General features: G+C 46.0%; 1 protein-coding gene across 26 annotated transcripts in view; it reads right to left on the bottom strand.

The window, feature by feature from the left end:
* Window positions 1–988: 988 nt before the first annotated feature.
* Window positions 989–18,675, bottom strand: part of ZMYND8 (zinc finger MYND-type containing 8) — a 130,313-nt gene continuing 112,626 nt past the window's right edge. For 8 of the 26 annotated variants that reach the window (XM_049868765.1, XM_049868757.1, XM_049868752.1 and 5 more), the window contains 7 exons: window positions 18,129–18,209; window positions 15,749–15,827; window positions 13,242–13,481; window positions 10,718–10,878; window positions 9,174–9,240; window positions 3,864–3,947; window positions 990–2,605 (listed from right to left, as the gene is read on the bottom strand). In XM_049868765.1, the coding sequence (XP_049724722.1) occupies window positions 2,466–2,605; window positions 3,864–3,947; window positions 9,174–9,240; window positions 10,718–10,878; window positions 13,242–13,481; window positions 15,749–15,827; window positions 18,129–18,209 (852 nt within the window). In that variant the 3' untranslated portion in view covers window positions 990–2,465. Of the gene's footprint in view, window positions 2,606–3,863; window positions 3,948–9,173; window positions 9,241–10,717; window positions 10,879–13,241; window positions 13,482–15,748; window positions 15,828–18,128; window positions 18,210–18,675 lie in introns of all 26 variants that reach the window. The other 18 variants (XM_049868761.1, XM_049868762.1, XM_049868769.1 and 15 more) reach the window with 9 other exon arrangements.

Raw genomic sequence — 18,675 nt, 5'->3', positions numbered from 1 at the left:
GCAGGAAGGTGCTCATGGGGCAGATCTTTTCTGGGGATCCAGCAGATTCCAGAGAGAGAGGACCCTGCTACCCAATAAACCAAATCCAGCATCCTCACCCACTTGAGACAGCTTCCTTCTCCTCTTGCCCTGTCCCCTTCAGCCAGGCCAAGCCGTGGGACCCGGGCATGCTTGGGCAGAGCCACAGCCTCAGGCTGCCCGCTCAATTCCCGCCAACTCATGCCTCCCTCTTGGTCCTGGATGGACAATTCCCTTCCCTCCCAGAGACTGACACAGAATTTCCCTTCCATTTCACCCGTCAATGAATTCCAAGGATTTAGCCATAAAGAAATGAATTTGTTACATATGATGATGTGGAGGGACCTTGAAAATGTGCTGAATGACACTGAGTCAGACTCAAAAGGACAGACACTTTGAGTCCACTTATATCAACTTTCTTGAACAGGAAATGCAGAGACAAAAAGTTTACTAGTGATGACCAGGGGCTGGAGGGAGGACTCGCTGATTAAGAAGTACTAGGTTTCTGTTTGGGGTGATGACTTTTTCTGGAAACGGACAGTAGTGACAGTTGCAGAGCACGAGTGTGATTAACGTCACTGAACTGTAACTTAAGACTGGGTGAAACAGCAAATTTCTTGTGATACATATTTTACCACAATTGAAAAAAAAAAAGTGTTTTCATACAGGGCAACAGAAGGGACTAGAACAGTACCTGGCATGTGGCAGGTACTTAAATCATTTTTGAATAAAAAAAAAATAACTTCAGGAACTGGACTGCCCAGGACAGCACCCCTGGGGGCCTGATCTGCAAAATGCACCCAGCTGTAGGGAAGGGGGCCCTGGCCTTTCTCGGCCCCTTCCCTATGTTTGATGGTGCTAACCTTACATGGCCATCCCGGCCCAATGGAAAACTGCAAATTCGAGGAAGACCAAGCCATTTTTCCAAAAACAGTTTAATTAAAAAAAAGTGAAGGATCTGAAAAAACCAGGTGGAACCCAAAAGGGCAGACCCGGGGCGGGGGGGCCACTCCCTCAGTCACAAAGAAACACCGTCATCAAAAAAGATATTTAAGTTTAATACAAATTTTATACAAAGAAAATGTGAAAAAATACTTCGATATGCTAAAAGCAATTATGCTTCACAAATAAGGCCAGCTAGGCTATTTTTTTTTTTTTTTTGACAACTGTAATTCACAGATGTTCTTTTTCTCATTTTCTTCTAATACTCTTTTTATTTCTTCTCTAATATGGGTAACTAGCTGGAAACTGTACAGTTCTCATCCTCTTAGCAACAATGAAAAGTAAACGAGACTAAAATGTACAACAAAATGTACTGGAATGATATCGTACAATTAATTTTCTCATATACACACATCACCTCTTGCTTTGTTCAATGCTTTGTTTTACACAACATACAAAATGATACTACAGCATATACGTAGTGTCACGGACAGCATGGCGGGCATCTTGCTTTCTCTCATACTGCCTTGATTTCATGCTTACATAAAAACGTAAAATTCCATCACATAAATAATACAGACATGCTTCATCCCAGGCTCATATGCCCTCTGCGCGTGCCTTGCCTGCGAGTTCTTGCTTCTAAGAAGCACAGCATCTCTTGTGAAGTGTGTGTGAGTGAGCTGAAAGGAACCACAAAGCAAAGCAAAGGTTTCTCTTTATTTTGGAGCTTATGACCCTAACTAACACTTGCTATTATCTTCTCCTCTGCAACTGAGCTGAGCAGAGCTTGTCTATCTGCATCTCTGCTGTAAACAAGGATTTTTTTTTTTTTTTTTCCCTTTTAGGAGCCATTGTTTAAATCACACCAAAGGAACTAACTTCTTCACATGTCCTTCTGGTCCGGAGAACTCCCATTCTGGAACATAGTAACGCAGGATTTGAAAGGGGCCGATGGTTGGATGTAATGTACCCGCAAGAGCACAGTCTGTGCTGAACTCCTGATCCCAGTGTGCTGCGTACAGAAATATGAATGAAAACGTCACTTCCTCTGAGCCCCCAAGGAAGATGAGCTGTGGGCCACAGCAATTCCCCAGCCCAGTGTTCCATATACGTCGCGACAGATGGACAGACTGACCATCCCTTCTCCAACATCAAAACATTCTATTTGTTGTTGGATTTTTTTTTTTAATTGTTTTTCTTTTTTTATAAGTTAAAGTCAATACAAATATAAAAAGGGGAAGGTCCTCTAGGTTCAATGACATCCACAAATTGTACATTATTTACATCTAAAGCATAGGTTTCATGTGGATCGAACAGTCCTCGCTCAAAGCTAATGCTGGACACTGTAGTGTGGGCTGCCATCCGCGCCGGCAGCATGGGCAAAGTCAGAACGTTGGGAATTCTCAAGTCTGAAGGGGGTTGTTCTCATGTCTCACATAGCTTTTGTTTCCTGTTTCACTCTGGAGTCTGTTAGGTTTTATTTTGAATGGCTTGTCAATTTGTCCCTAGTCCCAGAAGGTGTCCAGCCGAGACTCTTTCGGGATGAGGCTCTTCGTGCTGGTGCTGGTGTTGTGCTCGGAACGTGCTGACCCCCGCTTCTCCTCGCTGCTGCTCCAGCAACTGGACTTGCTACTCCGGGAATGGTCTGTAGATGAGAGCCAACAGAGAGGACATTTAGTGTTCCTGCCCACCTCCACTGAAGCGTAACCTGCCCTCAGCTCCATCTAAACCCCCTCTCTGGGAGGCCACCTTCCCCGCCCAGCTCCAAACAACACTGATGGCCAAACTACTAAATGCCACCATTTACTTGCCTAGATGTGTGGTTCTGCAGAGTACTGGGTAGTAACAAATTAATTTCCTCAGGATTTAATAAGAGCTGGTTGGAAAACCAGCAGAATGTCATGCTCACAAAGAACGGAAGAGATAGGTACCAGATACAAGGCCTTTCTTGTGCACTACTTTGAACCGTGTATCCGTGTTACATGACTGAACAACACCAAGCAGTGTCCTCCCAGGGACTTGTGTCCAACCTTGACTGCTGGACAAAGGCACCAAAATTTGGCATTCAATCTACTTGTTTACATTAATGGAGTATCTCTGGTAATTTATTGGCGACTCATACAATGGACTTTTGTCCAAATCCCACTTGTCCAATCAAGGGAGACGGTCATAAAAGGCATGTGGACCTGGGTAGGGAAGCCCACCTGGGGACACAGACTGATTCCTAGTAAAGAAAAGCTTAAGGTCACTGAAAGATGCAGAAGCAGAGAAAGACCCAAGATAGCTTCAAGGACGTATGTACCTCAAGGAGCAAAACAACAGCTGAGTAAGAAATAGGAAGTTGAAGAAGAGCCATTGAGGTGTCTGTAAAGAGCACATCAACTACTGAAGGCCTGGGCCCAAGGGCTCAGCAGGGAAGCTGACTCAGAGACCTACCAGCAAACCACAAAGACCCCATCACAGATCACTTGCCAAGTTCAGACAAGTTAGGAAAGAAGGCCTGTGCTGGGGGCACTAGGAGGAATGGGAGCAGGGCAGAGCCTAGTCTACCTGCATCACAGTCAGGCTGGCCAGCAGTGACCTGCAGGCCTTGCAGCTCAGATGGACAGGGGACAGGGCAGGTCAAACCCCTGAAGGGGATAACTGGGGTTGACCTAGGTCCCTTTAGGAAAAGGGCAAGCATGATCCTCCCCAAAAGCCAAACCATATGCTCTTTTTCTTTCCTGCTGCAGTTCCTGGCGGCCACCAGAGGCATAGCAGAGAAGAGAGGCAGCAAGACAAAGCAAGACCCACCACTCCAAAGAACAGAGGACACACGAAGAAACAACATACACACACACACGCGCCTTTTGCATGCCTGGAAAAAGTCCCCGGCAGCGTCTGTGAAACAGGGTCATACTTACACTTCTGGGCTGGGTAGCTGGGGTGCGGCTGGTGGTCTGTGGTAGTTGGGGCATAGACGGGTTGCTTGTCACACCTGTTGCTAACTGCAGAGATAGCACAGGGAGCCTCAGAGTCTGTGGTGAGCTCAAATTCCACAAATCCCACGTGCTCACTACTTCTGTTCATCAGCCAAAACAACCAAACCCATTACCACCAAATCATTCCAACTCAGAGCAACCCTACAGGACAGAGTGGAACTGCCCCATAGAATTTCCAAGACTGAAATCTTCAGGGGAGCAGACTACCACATCTTTCTCCAGTGGAGCAGCTGGCGGGTTCAAACCACTGACCTCTCGGTTAGCGGCCAAGCACTTAACCATGGCACTACCAGGGCTCCTTAACAGGCTACTGTTGTTAGACATTCTTCAACTTAATGCATTCACAGGAGACAAATGACTTTTCAAAAAATACACATCAAACCATGAAACAGGATCACTGAACACAGCATGGAGTTACAGGTAGGGAATACGAACTTTGATGACATAAAAGCAACTCAGCACTCTGTAAGCCACAAATTCCCAGGATTTCAAAAGCTCTGCCAATAGCTTAATTGAGTCAGGAAAAACAGAGCAGCCAGAATCACGCTAAGGTTCAGGGTGCTACCCAAGTGATCCAGAGAACATCTACTAAGTACATAACTAATCCCCCGCCAAGGTGATGCCAGTGTGGGGAGGGGAGGGTGGAAACGGTGCCTGTGGATTGAGGAAGGGGCTACAGGCAAGGTGTCAAGAGAGCTAAACCCTCATCTGTGACAGCAGGACACTAGTAGGTCAACCTGAATCTAAAGAGTCAAAGCAACCACACTACCAAAGGAGTCTCAAGAGAGTACTTAAGGGACAGAAAATGGTACTGGTAGACACATGAGACTATGTTGGCATCTCCTGTCTGGAGCGGAGATTAGAGAGCAGAGGGGGTCAGAAGCTGGCCGAATAGATGTGAAAATAGAGAGTGGAGGGAAGAAGTGTGCTGTCTCATTAGGGTGACAGCAACTAGCAGTATATACCAAAAACCAAACCCACTGCAGTCGAGTCAATTCCGCCTCGTAGCGACCCTATAGGACAGGGTAGAGCTGCTCCATAGAGTTTCCAAGGAGCACCTGGCAGGATTCAAACTGCTGACCTTTTGGTTAGCAGTTGTAGCACTTAACCACTACACCAGCAGGGTTTCCAGGAGTACACAGCAAGGTATATACAAATATTTGTATGAGAGGCTGACTGGATTTGTAAACTTTCACTTAAAACACAATAAAAGTTAAAAAAAAAAAAGTACTTGATATGGTTAAGAGCTTGATACGGAAATAACTGAAGATATGATAAAGGAGGAAGAAAGAGAAACTCCAGGAAAAAGTCTGGCTGTACAGGCATGGAAATGTGTAATCACAGTATACTGTTCGACTCTGCAACAAACCACATGATCACAGCGCAAACAGGGATTACTGCATTTCAACTTTTTAGACTCAGTGAGAAGACGTCATTGCAATTACCAAGCAGCGTGCACATATCTCAGTCTTGAGGGTGGGAAAGGAACGGAGGAGATGATGGAAAATTACAATGGGAGGCGAGTGAGGGAAGAGATGGCTGCCAAAGAGGGGTCAAGAGATAACTCTAGTTGATGCAACAAGAACTAAAGAGGTAGCTGTTTATTTGACCAAAAAAAAAAAAAAAGCTGTTTATTAAACCAAAGTAATCTAAAAACCAGCTGCCATCAAGTCAACCCCAACTCATGGCGACCCCAAGTGTGTCAGACTAGAACTGCACTCCATGAGGTTTTCAGTGGCTGATTTTCCAGAGGCAGATCTCCAGGCCTTTCTTCTGAGGTACCTCTGGGTAGACTCGAACCTCCAACCTTTTGGTTAGCAGTCAAGTGTGTTAGCCGTGTGCACCACCCAAGGGACTCCATACCAAAAAAAAAAAAAAACCCCGTTGCCGTTGAGTCAATTCCAACTCACAGCGACCCTAAAAGACAGAGTAGAACTGCCCCATAGGGTTTCCAAGGAGCACCTGGTGGATTAGAACTCCCGACCTTTGGTCAGCAGCTAGTAGGTCTTAACCACTATGCCACCAAGGTTTTCAGGGACTCCACAGAGCACTTAAAATAGTGACATAAGCAGTTTGAGAAGAGAGGTCATCTCAGTGAAGTCAATGTTCACCCTTTGAAGCTGGAGTCGGCAAATAACATTTAAAGGTAATAAGCCAAAAACAGAGGTACAGGAAAGTACAAACTTTAGAAACAAAGGGGGAAACACCAGAACCAAAAAACAGCCTGGGATTAGGAATTGTTTGGTTTTCTGTACAATTTTATCTCCCCTAACTATATGCATGTATTGTTTGATTAAAGTCTTGACACTAAAAAAAAAAGGGGGGGGGACTTATCACACCCACACAACAAGGAAGCTCATTTCCCTATGAAAAGTGTCTCCCTCTCAACTAGACTCCTGACTTTACCATCCTGATACCAGATGCTTATATACAACTCACAAACCTGAGTGTTTTTAAAGCCCGCCTTCCTCTAGTGTATTTCATCTGCCTTGTCACAAAAAGCAAGAGCTAGCAGAAGTTAAGTTAGACATACAATCAATTAGAAAGGGTCTGAAAAAGAGTACGTCTTTCTACTTTGACACAACCATCAGCGCCAACCGCTTAGGTGAGAAGATAGGGGAAAAAATTACCAAGCATGGACGTTTTTAATTCTAAATGTTGTTTTGAGACCTAGATCACTGCCGACAAGTCCATGTTGGCCAGAATCATAGAATTTCCATCTCAGAAAGGATCTTCTGTACAAGTATTGGGTAAACAAAGAAGCCGACCCAGAACTACATTAAGGGTGTCCACTACTGACACGTAGGGCTGGGAAAGAGGCCAGAGAAAAAGCATGTCAGGAAAGTGGGAACCCTGTGGACCTCACTGTTGGAAAATGGAGGAAAAAGACCATTTCTCGGTCGGTGCTGCAGTGATATCCCAGAGTGGGAGCAGAAGGAGAAGCAAGCAGGGAGATCCTTCCTGACTACAGCCCATGGGACAAAAAAGCCCAATGCCTCTCTTATAAATCAAGATTTACAGGGACACAGCCACACCCACATTGACATATTATAGATGGCTACCTCTTTTTTTTGTACCTCTCCAAGAGGACAGAGTTTAGTTTTGTCAGGTGGCGTGGCCTACAAACTGTAAAACATTCACTATCTGGCAGGCTGCAGAAACAATCTGCTGACCCCCGGTCCAGGTAATACCTCATTGGCCTCAGAGCTGAATTACGGAGCATTTCCCAACCACCTTCCTGAGTGGTGGTAGTGCTGTATGCCATCTAGTTGATTCCCACTCATAGCAACGCTATAAAGACCGAGTAGAATTGCCCCATGAGGTTTCTGAGGCTATAATCTTTACCGGAGCAGATCCCCATGGAGCCGCTGGGGGGTTTGAACCTCCAACCTTTCTGACATCTGGTTAGCAGCCACCCTCCTGATTCTGGCACAGTCCACACGCCATGGAATTATGCATCTTCCCACATGCCAGGTTGTTACCCTGCTGCTGCGAAACCTCACCAGCACCTCCTAGTCTGAAGCAGAGCTTCCCCAAACTTGGACCTCTCTCTAACACCACCTTAGGAATTTATGACATATCCACCACCACCCTACATATGACAGTGAAACCTGTGAGGTGTGGGACTCAATGGGACTGCCTTGTTTTTTTCAGATCTTGAAAGTCTTCCGCCTTTGACAGGATGCAGTCTTACGCTTTTCTACCACTCGTTTCAGTGGAAAATACTTGAGTTTTCCTTTTCTGACAGGTTTCTGCCTTATATAGGTCCTGGCTTTCACAAGTTTTACTGTACTTAAATCATGTTTTTTTTTATTGTAAACTCATTTTTAGACTTAAAAAAAGAAAATTACATCACAACCAAAAAACGGACTCATAAAAAAGACCCGCCACAAATAAAAGGTAACTCCACACAGTAAACATAATAAAAACCAAGCTGTAGCATCAAATTCTACCTCGGTACCATGCCCGCTAAAGGGCTGCAGCCTGCTCGGTTGTTGATTAAAAAAGAAGTTGGACAAATATGAGATGCTTTGAAGACATTAGCACCATACTGAGCTTTTTCTCAGAGACTGAACCAGCGGACGGTGAAGCCAGAAGGGACTTAACGCTGTCAATAGGTGGTTCAGTGGAATTTAGTGCCAAGTTTACACCCTCCCTAAAAGCAAGGCATGCCACTCCATTGTACCCCTCCCCATCTGAATCCTGGCCACTCTTTCAGGCCTACCCTATTCAAGAAACCTTCCCCAGCCACCCTAACAATGGAAACCACTCAATATGCAGAAAAAAAATTAAAGTTTTGGTTATCTACCAAAGCGAATTATCTGGTAGACAGATGCCGGACCTGAGGTGCCAGACATAAACCTTGAATGAATGCACTTTTCCTCAATAGGGAAGGCAGCTTCTCTGAACCCTTTTGGAACAGCCCAAAATTGCCTTCAGAAGGTGCAGAAAAAGACCCTGTGGGCTAGAAAAGAACAGCTCAAATCCCACAGTAGAGAAAAACCCAGAACTTAGCCTCAGAAAATCCCCCAGAACAGCATACAAGGTTATTCCCTAAGAGAACAAGGGTTTTACAGATAAAGCACCCACCTCAAAATTTTATTTATCAAAAAGCTCAAGGGTCCGCATCCACCAAACAGGAGGGTTAGGATCTCAAGTTCTATACGGTTTTATCGACTGTGGTCATTTCCTGAAGGCAGGACAACCTGGCCCAAAGGGGCGTCCTCTACTCAACCCAGGTCAGCAAAAGAATTGTTTGTCCACATGAAATTTTATGTGGAACCCCAATATATGAAATAAAAGTAAACGCTAATTCATTTGGAGAAGTCCTAAAAGCCGACTTGCCCGGCCACTCCCTCAGCCCTCTCACTGACCCACGAAGGCACCTCCAAGAATCCCTAAGGATTCATACCAAACCCACTGCTGTCCAGTCGATTCCAACTCCTCGCAATTCTATAGGGCAGAGTAGAACTGCCCCACAGGGTTTTCAAGGCTGTACATCTTTACGGGAGTAGATCCCCAGGTCTTTCTCCCAGGAAGCGGTTGGTGAGTTCAAATCATCTACCTTATGGTTAGCAGCCGAGTACTTAACCACCATGCCACCAGGGCTCAACTAAGGATCCAGGATCCACAGCAGCTTGAAAGCGACCTGGCGTTCTCCCTGGCAAAATGGCTTCCCACCTGCCCATATGCAACGTTAAAGTGTCCTTCATCCACAAGGGGGCAACATACCGGATCCTTGGTTGGAGCCTAAGAGAATGGAGGAGGGCGTCTCCCTGGAGCCAGAAAGGTCGAGGGTCTAGAAACACAAAAGAGAGGAAGAGATAGACTCAAGGCACTGGGGCCAATGTAGCCCCCTGGAGGAGCCTCAGGATCCATGGAGTGCTCATCACTGCCCCCAAAGCATCTTAGTGTCCTCCACATGGCAGGGTCAGGCAAGGGTGGTCCAGTCAGCTAGGGTGGCCCTACACCTTGTGCTCAGTCTCCCAGACTGAACAGGTGGAACAAACCACTGGGGTGGCCCCAACTCAATGCTACAGTCTTAGCTTCTAGAACATTCACTGTTTACTAAACTTCATTCACTGATCTACCAACTCTCCAGATGTTCACCATATCCAAAAATGAAAGTAAACTAAACCAAAGCCGTTGCTGTCAAGTCAATAGGACCCTATAGGACAGAACAGAACTGCCCCATAGGGTCCCCAAGGCTGTAGACTTTATGGAGCAGATGGACACATCCTTCTCCTGCAGAGCAGCTGGTGGGTTCGAACCCCCATCCTTCCAGTTAGCAGCTGAACAATTAACTACTCCACCACCAGGGCTCCTTAGAATGCAGTATGAACAAACAAAAAACTAAACCGACTGCCGTCAAGTCGATGCCAACTCGTATCAACCCTAGAGGACGGAGTAGAACTGCCCTACAGGGTTTCCAAGGCTATAGACCTGTTCGGAAGCAGACTGCCGTATCTTTCTCCCGAGGAACAGCTGGTAGGTTCGAACCACCAACCTTTCGGTTAGCAGCCGAGCACTTAACCACTGCACCACCAGAGCTCCTGTCAGAATGAAGTATATTTAAAATTATACCAATTCACTTTATTTCACGTTAGCCTCTTCCTAGGTAATAATATCAGTCAACTCAAGGGCTTGACGAGCTAGTGATTTATAGTTCTCCTAATACGCAGAAATACACACATACACATACATAATGGTAAAACTGTAAAAGATTATCAACATGCCACCTAAAAAAAAGTCACTTTTGCCTCCACACAATGTTACATGTACCACATACTGGGAAACTAAGAGGTGCAGCTTTCCCTCCTTCTACCTTTGCTCTTCAATGTGGCAGCTGCTAGCTACCTGCGGCTACTTAATTAAAAATTTTTTAATTCTTTTCTTTGGTCACACTAGCCGTTGGCTACAAAAGTGGACAGAGCAGACATAGATCATTTCCACCATCACGGAAAGTTCCCCTGGACAACAATGTCCTAACCTTTGCGTGTCCCCAGAGAAGGTCCTGGGGATCAGTTGCACCAATGCCAACTCCGGTTTCATGTTCCTCTGCCTGGCCCACACCCCCACTGAAATCCCGGCACGCTGGTAAGAAGGAGCCCGAGGAAGACTCTGTGGTCCCACCTGCAGCCCGACTGTCCCGTCTTGAAGATACACAAACCTCTACAACATGGGATTTTTGAAGGTGGCAGGTACGGGGAAGGGCTCTGAGACTCTGCTTGGCATGAAGGGATAACGTTACTGACCCAAAGCATCACGATACTCACGGAGCTACTGTCCTTGCTCTTCTCAGCTGCCGTCTCCTTCTCTTTCGAGGCGCTGGCTGTTTCTGAAGGGGCTGACTGCGTGCTGGAGGAGCTGCCCTGGGACGACTTGTTTAGTGTTTCTGGGTTCACCTCAGCATCTGCTTCCTGCTGAGGGGCGGTAGCTGGGGGCAAACAGAGGAGAGAAGCCCCAGGTAAGCCGAGTCCCATGGTTTCTGGTCCTGCACGCAGCCCCGCTCTGAACCAGCCCTGACCCAACCAGGAGCGGTAAAGAGGGGCTGCCACTCCGCCCCACCCAGGGCACTGTGCAGGCCCAACGTGGAGAGATCACAGGAGTTTTCTAGAAACTGGAATTCCAGACTGTATGTGAAAATACGCTAACTTTTAATAGCTGGCAATTCGCTATGAGTCGGAATCGACTCCACGGCACTGAGTTTTTTTTTTTTTTTTTTTTTTTTGAATTCAAGTTTTATTAAATCCCTCTGGAGAGCAAAGCATGTTTTCAAACAAATGAAACCCATCAGCAAAAGCTAGCCTGTAACTTCAGGATGAGAATTACGCCATTTCAGGGTTTCTAATCTCAGATGTTATGGGAGCACGCCGTGGACTTCCTTCCTCCTGAGGTGGGGCTGGAAAAGTCATGGAGCGCCTGGAGACGCTGGACACTGAACAAATTGGAAAACAGTGCTGGAAGGAATTTAAGGACAAATGTCATTGTGCCTCAAAGAAAGGAAGGCTGAGAGACGCTCTGACCATCTTGGAATGTCAGCTAAAGGGTTATTAGATGTATTCCAGAACTTAGGGAGACACAAGAGGAATGTAACTGTCCTGAAAGGAGATTTTTTTTTTTTTTATTGTGCTTTAAGTGAAAGTTTACAAATCAAGTCAGTCTCTCATATAAAATTTATATACACCTTGCTATATACTCCTAGCTGCTCTCCGCCTAATGAGACACCACACTCCTTCTCTCCACCCTGTGTTTCTGTGTCCACTCAGACAGCTTCTGTCTCCCTCAGCCTTCTCATCTCCCCTGCCCACATAGTCTCATGTGTCCACTTGAGCCAAGAAGCTCACCCCTCACCAGTATCATTTTCTATCTTATATTCCAGAAGGAAAGATTATTTAAACTCACTACAAAGAAGGTGTCTCCCCAAAGAAGATTAAAGAATGTCCAATGCACGTTCCAATACTGCCTTAAAAATAACAAAAGGTCTGTCTAGAGCAGGGATGGAAAGCTACCTGCCATCTGTTCTGGAAATAAAGTTTTATTGGAACACATTCACGTATCACCTGTGGCTGCTTTTGAATACAGCAGCAGAGCTGGGCTATCATGACAGAGACCACATGGTTCACAAAACCAGGAGTACTTGCTCCCCAGCCCTTCACAGAAAAGGCTTGCCAGCCCCTGGTCTAAAGCAGTGTTTCTCCAACTTGCCATTCACACATCACCTCTTCAAATACCACTAGTCCACACACACTCTACCTGTCGTGTTATTTACGTAATGCTCTTATTTAAATAGATTATTTAAATGGAACCTCTAATTCTCAGTATATAAAGCCAGTTTATCATTTGCTGTAGAAGCCCTGGTGGCACAATGGTTGAGCACTAGGCTGCGAACTGAAAGGTTGGCAGTTCGAACCCACCGAACAGCACCATGGGAGAAAAACCTGGTAATCTGCCTCCATAAAGATGACAGCCTAGAAAACCCTCTGTCATATAGGGTCACTATGAATTGACATCAACTTGACCACATCTACCAACATCATCATTTGCTGCGAATAGAAGCTAATGGAAAGTTTAATAAAAAGAGAAATTATTAATAATAAATTCTAACTGGACAGTGCTGCCTGCTGGAGGCACAGGGCCTAAGGCCTATTTGCTCTCTGGTGAAAAGATAGATTACAAATATTAAAGTGGTGTCCAAAACACACTAGTTCCAAACCAAGACTTTCTCCTTGACATAAGAGTTGGAAATCTGTAGTATTTAAAGCCACGTGTCCATTACTATCTAAAAAGCAGGATTTCTCAACCGTGGCACTTCTGGCATTTGGGGCTGGGTCATCCTTGGTTGTAGGGGGTAGTCCTGTGCACTGGAGGCTACACAGCAGCATCCCTGATCTCTATCCACTAGAGGCCAGTAGCACACTCCCCTCACACCCCAGGTGTGACGACCACAGATGTCTACCAAAAAAACATTGCAAATATCCCCTGAAGAGCAAAACCGCCCCAATTGATGACTGCTGCCTAACAGCAACTCGCATGAGATCTGACACCATCCCAGCTGCCACTGCACGCCCCACGCTTTGGCCAACAATGCAAAGAGAAGAGGTTCAAAGCGCCTGTGTCCTGTGTCTTTCACACTGCTCTCTTGCATGGGACACCACTATTCACCAGCGAGTGACCAGGGACTGGGCACAGCACCCCTGTCGTGTCGGCCCCCTCTGCAGCCCCTGTGGTCCGTGGGAGGGTGGGGCGCAGGCTGGCCCGGCTGCAGCCTGGGGCAGGAAGCAGCCCTGGAGGCGTTACCTGACTGGGTACAGGACTTCATGTGCTCGGGCCAGTGGGCCTGCTGGCAGGGGTAGTCACAGTAGCTGGTGTTCCAACAGCAGTAGAAGATGGCTTCCTTCTTGCAGTTGGCGCACCACTGCTTCTTCTTGGTCTCATCCACTGCCTGCTGCTTCTCCAGCTCCAGCTGCTTCTTCACCTCGGCAATGAGCCGGTCGCGCTCCTGCTCCAGGCTCTGCCGCATCTCCGCCATGGTCAGCTCTGCCGGGGGAGGAGGGGACACTGACTTTCTCACCTGCCCCCCAGCCCAGGGCGTGGGGTTATTCACACCAGACAAGACAGAAAGCACAGATGCAGCTCACATTGACGCAGGTGTGAATCTCGGCTTGGAGATGCCTTGGCTGTGGAGCCTGGGTGAATAGCCTGGTGATTATCTTCCCGAGCCCCACTGTATTCATCTGTAAAATGGGCATTCACACTTACCTGGCTGAGCGGCTTATGATAATACATGAGGTGTCTGGTATGAATACAACTGGTGATTCCGAATCCAAAGATACATTGTGGTAATTCCTCAAACCCTCAGAACGATTTTCACTAAATCTCACCTTGATTTTTATCACTAACATAAGCCACTTTTCCCTATCAATTGAATTCTTATGGCTACTACGTGCGTGGGCAACTGGGAAGCCATTTTGCCAAGGAGAACTCCAAGTCATTTTGAAGTAACTGTGGATCCTTAGTGGAGCCCTGGTGGCACAGTGGTTCAGCGCTCAGCTGCAAACTGACGGGCTGGCAGTTTGAACCCACCAGCCACTCTGTGGGAGAAAGATGTAGCAGTCTGCTTCTATGGAGGTTACAGCCTCGGAAACCCTGTAGGGCAGTTCTACTTTGTCCCACAGGGTCACCAGGTGTCAGGATTGACTTGACGGCAACGGGTTTGAGGGTTTTAAGTAATTTATAAATATTAACTCATTTAATCCTATAATCCTATGAGGTTAAGTGCTGCTACTATACCCCTTTCCCAGGTGAAGAAAATGAGGCACACAGCTAGTAAGGGCACAGCTGGGGCTAGAGCTCATGGCGATGCATCAGACCTGCCATGAGAGGACCAGAGAGGGCCTTGTGGTTGATCAGTATGTTAATGAGACATCAAACTGCTTGGTCCGTTGAGATTTCTCTAATTTTACTCTGAACAGTAAGACTTGGCAATTTACCTGGGAGAATGTGCTTTGTTTTTTAAAATGTGCAGCCAATATTTAAAAATGGGGAGATTCTGTAAAAACTAGATTCCCTGACTTTTTTAAGAAAACCAAGAAGCAGCATCAACACCCACACTTCCTGCAGAGCACAACCGAAGGTGCAGCAGACCACTCAGTCCCTCCACCCATAGGCTCCTTAAGGGTTTGAATCTGCAGGTGTGATTTAAACACATGTCACAGGTGAGCAAGTACACCTGAGTACTGTCCCTAACAAAAGCTGTCTGATGGTTTCCAGCATCCTAACTCCACAGCTGAGCCTAAATGAGGGTCTGAAAAAAACTGATTCTGCGGGGCGGGGGGGGAACAAACCAAACCCAGTGCTGTCGAGTCAATTCTGACTCATAGCGACCCTATAGGACAGAGTAGAACTGCCCCATAGAGTTTCCAAGGAGCGCCTAGTGGATCTGAACTGCAGACCCTTTGGTTCGCAGCCGTAGCACTTAACCACTAAGCCACCAGGGTTTCCTGTGGGGAAAAGCCTTTAAAGACATCTACACAGAATGGTGGGCCAAAGCTTCAATCAGTCAATCTAACCCAAAGACGGACAAAGTAGACACTGAGGTGCTTTCTCCACAGTGCAGGGGACACAGGAACTGCTCAAGTATTTGTTAAAATATTCAACATGCCGTGCTTAAGAGGCAAAGTGAGGGAGGCACGGTGCCTGTACTTGAACCACAGCTCTATGACCCTGAACAACTTCCTCAACCTGTCTGTGCCTCAGTTTCATCACTTGGAAACTTGGAATAATGGACTCCTTTAACATAAAGTTTCTGTAAGAATGAAATTAGTTAATTTATCAAAAAAATACTTAGAATAGTTCCTGGTACACAGTAACAGCTCAGTAAGCAGGAGCAGCGGCTACTGTTATTATTTTGGTTTCACGTTGGTGTTTTTTTTTTTTAATGTTTTATTGTGTTTTGGTGAACATTTACACAGTAACTTAGGTTCCCATTTGACAATTTCCACACAAATCGTTCAGTGACGTTAGTTTACCCTTTTTGTTTGTTTGTTTACAATGTGTCAGCATTCTCCATGACTGTGTTCTGGTTGTTCTGACGCTGGTATTTTGGAGAGAGGAAATGAGGGCTCCCACCAGTGCCTGCTCTGACAACTGGCTTCTCCAGATAAGCCTCTGCAGGAGTCTGTGTCATCCTCACAAGAACACCCCGTTAGCCTCACTGCGACTCCATCCATATCTGGGCCTGACTCCAGAGGCGCCAAGTCCACACGAAAACCTTCAGCTGGATGGTCCACCCAGGTGGGCCTTACCTAGGTTGTGTTTCATCTCCGAGAGCTCTTGCTGGTGCAGCCACTGGAGCTTCTCTATCTCGATCCTCAGCCTTCGGATCTAAAACAAGGGACAGCAAGACTCTCACAAAGCTAGTCTGGGAGCAGTTTCCCAGCAAGACTCAGAGCCTGCGGCTGTAAGGGTTGTTAATGTCATATCACTAAGCAAAGATGCACTCGGCACAGGTCTGGGCTCATCTTCCCACAGTTGAGAGGTCGGTGCCCGTGGTTTATCCCAAATTCCTAGAAGACATTGTCTCAGAACACAAAGTACAAAGAGTCCATCTTTTCCAAGAAGTACTGTCAACAGGAAAAGCCACTTAAGGTGAAAACAAAGACCAAATTTTCATAATAAATATAACATGTGATTAGAAATTTTGGTTTAAAAAGAAAAAAGTAAACCAAAGATTGGCTTTATTTTACCTCTTCCTTTAACACATAGGTGGGCTCCCTACCATTCACCTGAAGTTCGGAAAGCCCAGCACTTCTGAAAGCCAAAGGGTATTGTGGGGGCGGCAGGGATAAATGTGGGGCTAAACTCATATGAATGGGAAAGAACATGAACTCAACCTGAGCTGATGTGAAGCTCTCTACAGTGTTTATCACAGTGGTTCTCAACTGGGGCAGTTTTGCACCCTCCTCACAGGGAACGCTGGCAATGTCTGGAGACATTTTAGGTTGTCATAACTGGCAAGTGCTATAGACATCTAGCAGGTAGAGGCCTAGGGTACTGCTAAACATCCTACAATGCACAGGACAGCCCTCCACAACAAACATTTCTCCGATCCAGAACGCCTACAGTGCCAAAACAGAGAACCTGTGTTACTCTGTGGACATGCTATCTTAAACTGTGGGGGGCTGACTGCATATTCTCTAAAAATCAGTTCTGGCATCCCTGTGGGCTCAAGGGTTTCGGGTGCTGCACTATGGACCTTGTACTTTCAACCACACGCCAACTCTTAAAATGAACAAAAAGGAATGAAGTACGGTGGAAGGTGGTAGAGATTTTCCTGAAGCAACGTGTTTCCCTCCTTGTTTGACGTCCCCAGTATAATCATTAAAAGGGTCATATTTGCAAATAGATTCTAGAGTGTCTTAGTTTATCTAAGTGCTGCTGTAACAGAAATACAGTGAGTGGACTTCAACAATACAAAGTTATTTTCTGACAGTTTAGAGGACTAGAAGTCCACATTCAGGGCACCAGCTGCAGGGGAAGGCTCTCGCTCCCCTCTGGCTCCTTGGTGATCTCCACGTGGCATGGCATCTATCTTCCCTCATCTCTGCTTACTTAATCTGCTCTTTTTATATCTCAAAAGAGACTGACTCAAGCCTAAACGAATACTGCCTCCTTATAACAATGAAAAAAAACACTCCCAAATGGGACAACAACCACAGGTAGAGGGGTTAGGATTTACAACACACATTTTGGGGGAACACAATTCACTCCACAACAGAGTGGATTCATCAGTTTCTCTCAGAGGCTCTCTGAATTCTTTATATTCAAAGTATCCTCTTTGAATAGAGACAGCCTTCTTTCAGGTTCTCTTCCTGATAGAAGAAAACCTTCCTGAAAATTTTCTCTGCTTCTTCTGAGTGCAGCTCTAACCCTGCCAGGTCTGAACTGGTCGATGGCTTTCCATAGTTTTCCCAGTTCTACAACATCACTTTCAATGATGCCAAGAAATTCTGCCACTTGGTATTTGCACCTGGCAAACCATTCCCACCTGGCTTATATTGTACAGTCTACACAGGCAACCAGCAGACAAGCTACCTACTACGTCTCTGTAGTGAATTAGCCTAAGAGGGACATTCGTGACGTATACTTTTATAAGTGGTTCATTCGTGAGTAGATTATTTTAATGTGTTTTGTTTAAACAACAAAGATTTCCTTCTTGCTCATACTTCACGTCTACTGAGTGTCAACAGGGTTTAACGTCTGAACCATTTTCTTTCCTGGGCAGTCACCTTCTTGTGGAGAACCAGTACACAAATGCTCTGGCAACAAGGATCACTTGTATAAAAAGTCCAAATTCGTAGAAAAGATTAAGGAGCCAGTTTTATATGAAGCAAAAAGAATTGGTTTCCAGGGTCACCAGTGAGTTAACTCTGGGTCTGACGTGGCTCTTGGTTTGTCCTATTAGAATTGAAATTATCACATAAAGCAAGGTGCATCTATCTCCACAGCCCCAGCTATCTGGCTAAATGAAAAAATACCTTCCCCAACCACTGAGATCCACAGAGCCACTCCAGTGACTCGAGCCAGGAGCTAGGAGGACTTCCAGAACAGCTCTACATGGTGCCATCTTTACAGCAGCCCCTGAAATACCCTTAGCAAATAAGGAAACACTGTGTAAACTCTGACCTCAGCTATTGTGCTTCCAGTAGTGTTTTTTGAAAGGTCGTTATATATTTCTGTCATTGTTCCTTTTATCGCATCCATCATCTGAAAGATAAAAACAGAGAATTCAGGTGATCACTTTCCCAAGGCTTTTCTGGGTGGCAGACACTAAAATCTCAATTGGGGGTGACTGTGCTTCCATGGGACATTTGGCAAGTGTCCAAGACACTTTTGGTTGTCACAACTGGGTCACAGGGGGGTATCCTGCAGACACATCTAGTCAGTAGAGGATAGCGGTGTTGCTTAACATCTTGCAATACACAGGACAGCCCCACGACAAAGAATTACATGGTCCAAAATGTCAACAGTGCCAAGGGCTGAGAAACTCTGGTACAAAACAGTGTAGGAATCAGTCACAAATGCCCTGTCTTACGTTGGGGGAACATTTGACACCCTTGAAGCTGATTTCTCCAGTCACAAGCTCAAACTAGAGAGTCAGAATTTGACCCCATGTGTTGTGATTCGAGGGAGGGATTATTTTCTTGATTTGTTATTTTTCCTTTCCCTTAAA

This window comes from Elephas maximus, chromosome 25 (genome assembly GCF_024166365.1).
Source record: "Elephas maximus indicus isolate mEleMax1 chromosome 25, mEleMax1 primary haplotype, whole genome shotgun sequence".
In the NCBI taxonomy this organism is placed as follows: domain Eukaryota; kingdom Metazoa; phylum Chordata; class Mammalia; order Proboscidea; family Elephantidae; genus Elephas; species Elephas maximus.
This window is presented reverse-complemented; position numbering and strand designations above follow the sequence as displayed.